Here is a 2,320-nt window from a genome sequence, read left to right as displayed (position 1 = left end):
TGGTTACAAAGACTATTTGAAGACTTTGGTCAGAAGTTTGAAGGAGGCATTCCGATCTTATGTGACAACAAATCAGCAATAGCAATTGGGAAGAATCCGGTGCAACACAGAAGGACGAAGCACATAGAGATCAAGTACCATTTCGTGAGGGAAGCTGAGCAAAAGGGAATCATTGAACTGAAGTATTGCAAAGGGGATGATCAACTCGCAGACATTCTCACAAAGGCATTGGGCGGTTCAAGATTTGAAGATCTAAGGAAGCAGCTTGGAGTCAAGTCGAGATATGATTAAGGAGGAGTGTTAAACTATATAATCTAATCTCTCCTTGATACATTTACATAAGTTAGTTATTTATGTTATTACACAAAGAGTTGTAACTCTTCATGTTGTGTCCTTTAGTATAAAGAGTTGTGTCTCTTATACTTGTATTGATTCGATCTCTATATAAAGATCAATCATCTGTTGTAAACATATAACCGAATCTCAATAATACAAAAGTATTTTCAGAAAAGTTTATAAGCCTGAAACGTCTATCTTATTCTTTCTCTCGAACTCGTGTGTAACACATTGTGATCGTTGTGTAACACAAGCGGTTGGTAAAAGATTAACAGCATTGGCCTTGGTATCTAACAGGTGTTACAGCTCCTTCGGATCTCCAATCTTTGGTCTCACGGGCAACATCACTGACGTTCCAATTCCAAGAAGGTATCATTTCATCGTAAAATTCAGATGGTGAAATTTTGTTGATGCCCTTGAGACCGGTGTGTGTGGCAATGAACTCTTCTTCGGTCCAATCCGCAAACTCGTTGACACCAAGCCTGTAGGATTTATCTCCCTTCTTATTAAATTCCTCAATGAATTTCAGGTTTTTCTTGAACACGTCGAACCTCATCTTTTTCTCAAGCTCGTTGGTATAAACTCGGGAGAATCGAGTCATCCATTGTTGATGGTGGTCAGCAATTAAGGGCTTGTTGAAGGTGACACGAGATGTGGCTTGGGAGACGCTTCCCATGGAAATAATTGTTAGAAACACAAGGAATACTATCGATGTCATTTTGTTGTTGATGAATATGACAAAAATTAAAATAGATGAAAGAATGAAATTGTAGTTTTTTCTTGTATGTGAAGTGTTTCTGTTGTGTTGTAGTGAAGAAGTAAGGATGGGGAGAAAGGGTATTTATAAAGAAAAGATTCGAAGTTTGTTATGGTCTAACTGAAAAATGAGAGCAAATTGCAAGTTGACTCTATAATGGTTATGGTGTTGTTTGCATTAACTTGCGCCGTGATCTTTGGAGGAACAACTTTCCCATTTCTATATGCACATATATTACAACTAATATATATATATATATATATATACTAGGTGTTTTCTTACTTATATTTGCAGTAAGAAATTTTTTAATATTTAAAAATAAGAAATTTTATTAAATGTTATAGATTTTACTATTTTCTTACTAATATTTAATATATATTGGATATAAATTAAATCAATTTGTATAAAACTAATAAAAATGATATAAAATTGTATAATTATAAAAAAATTAGCCTAAAAAGTATTTATAAAATTTGTTGATACATAAGAAACTAATAATCGTACGATTAGATATTTAAATTTTTTAAAAATGGTAATTTTTTTTTGAAAGTTTTAGTAATACAAATTGTATAATTATACAAAAATAATAATATTTCAAAATTTGAAATGTTATCTATGGATATATTTTTTTTATAGATGATGTATGAGCTATTACAATATTTTAAAAAAGTTTACCAAAAAGAAATATCAATATTAAATGTAATATATGAATTATTACCATATTCTAATAAGTTTGTCAAAAATATAAATCAACACTAAATGAAATTATCCATGTCATATTTTCTCGGAAGCCATGTCATCAATTTTAGTAGTCATGTCATATTTGTTTTGTAAAATTGATGGTAGAGAGGACATTTGGGAAAATCACTTCACATATATAGTCTAGGGGATATATATGTATTACCATATCATTTTAAAATATAGAGATAAGATCTAGCGATATTTACTAGTAACCTTAGGGTTTAGGTAGATACATTTGCGTTTGAATGCAATCATGGTCCAATCAAATGTATTTTGAAGTTCTCGGTCATGGTGAGTTTTAAAATATAGATTACTTCGGACTCAAAACTGTCATGACAACATTATTAGCTTTTGGGAACAACTGAGTTCTGAAAGTCAAAAGTATTAAGTCCTGACCGAAATCAAAGATAATTCCTTTTTATTTGGGGTCCATTTATATTTACCTCAGTTCAATGAAAATAGTGGAAATATGTGACGATAAGTAAA

General features: G+C 31.2%; 1 protein-coding gene across 1 annotated transcript; it reads right to left on the bottom strand.

The window, feature by feature from the left end:
- Nucleotides 1–604: 604 nt before the first annotated feature.
- Nucleotides 605–1,012, bottom strand: LOC117127794 (senescence-specific cysteine protease SAG39-like). Its single transcript, XM_033278465.1, has one exon. It carries the CDS (start codon nt 1,010–1,012, stop codon nt 605–607), a length of 408 nt encoding a protein of 135 aa, XP_033134356.1.
- Nucleotides 1,013–2,320: the final 1,308 nt, after the last annotated feature.

The sequence above is a fragment of the Brassica rapa genome, chromosome A09 (assembly GCF_000309985.2).
Source record: "Brassica rapa cultivar Chiifu-401-42 chromosome A09, CAAS_Brap_v3.01, whole genome shotgun sequence".
Lineage (NCBI taxonomy): Eukaryota > Viridiplantae > Streptophyta > Magnoliopsida > Brassicales > Brassicaceae > Brassica > Brassica rapa.
The sequence above is the reverse complement of the archived record's forward strand: the minus strand, read 5'-3'. Positions and strand labels throughout refer to the sequence as shown.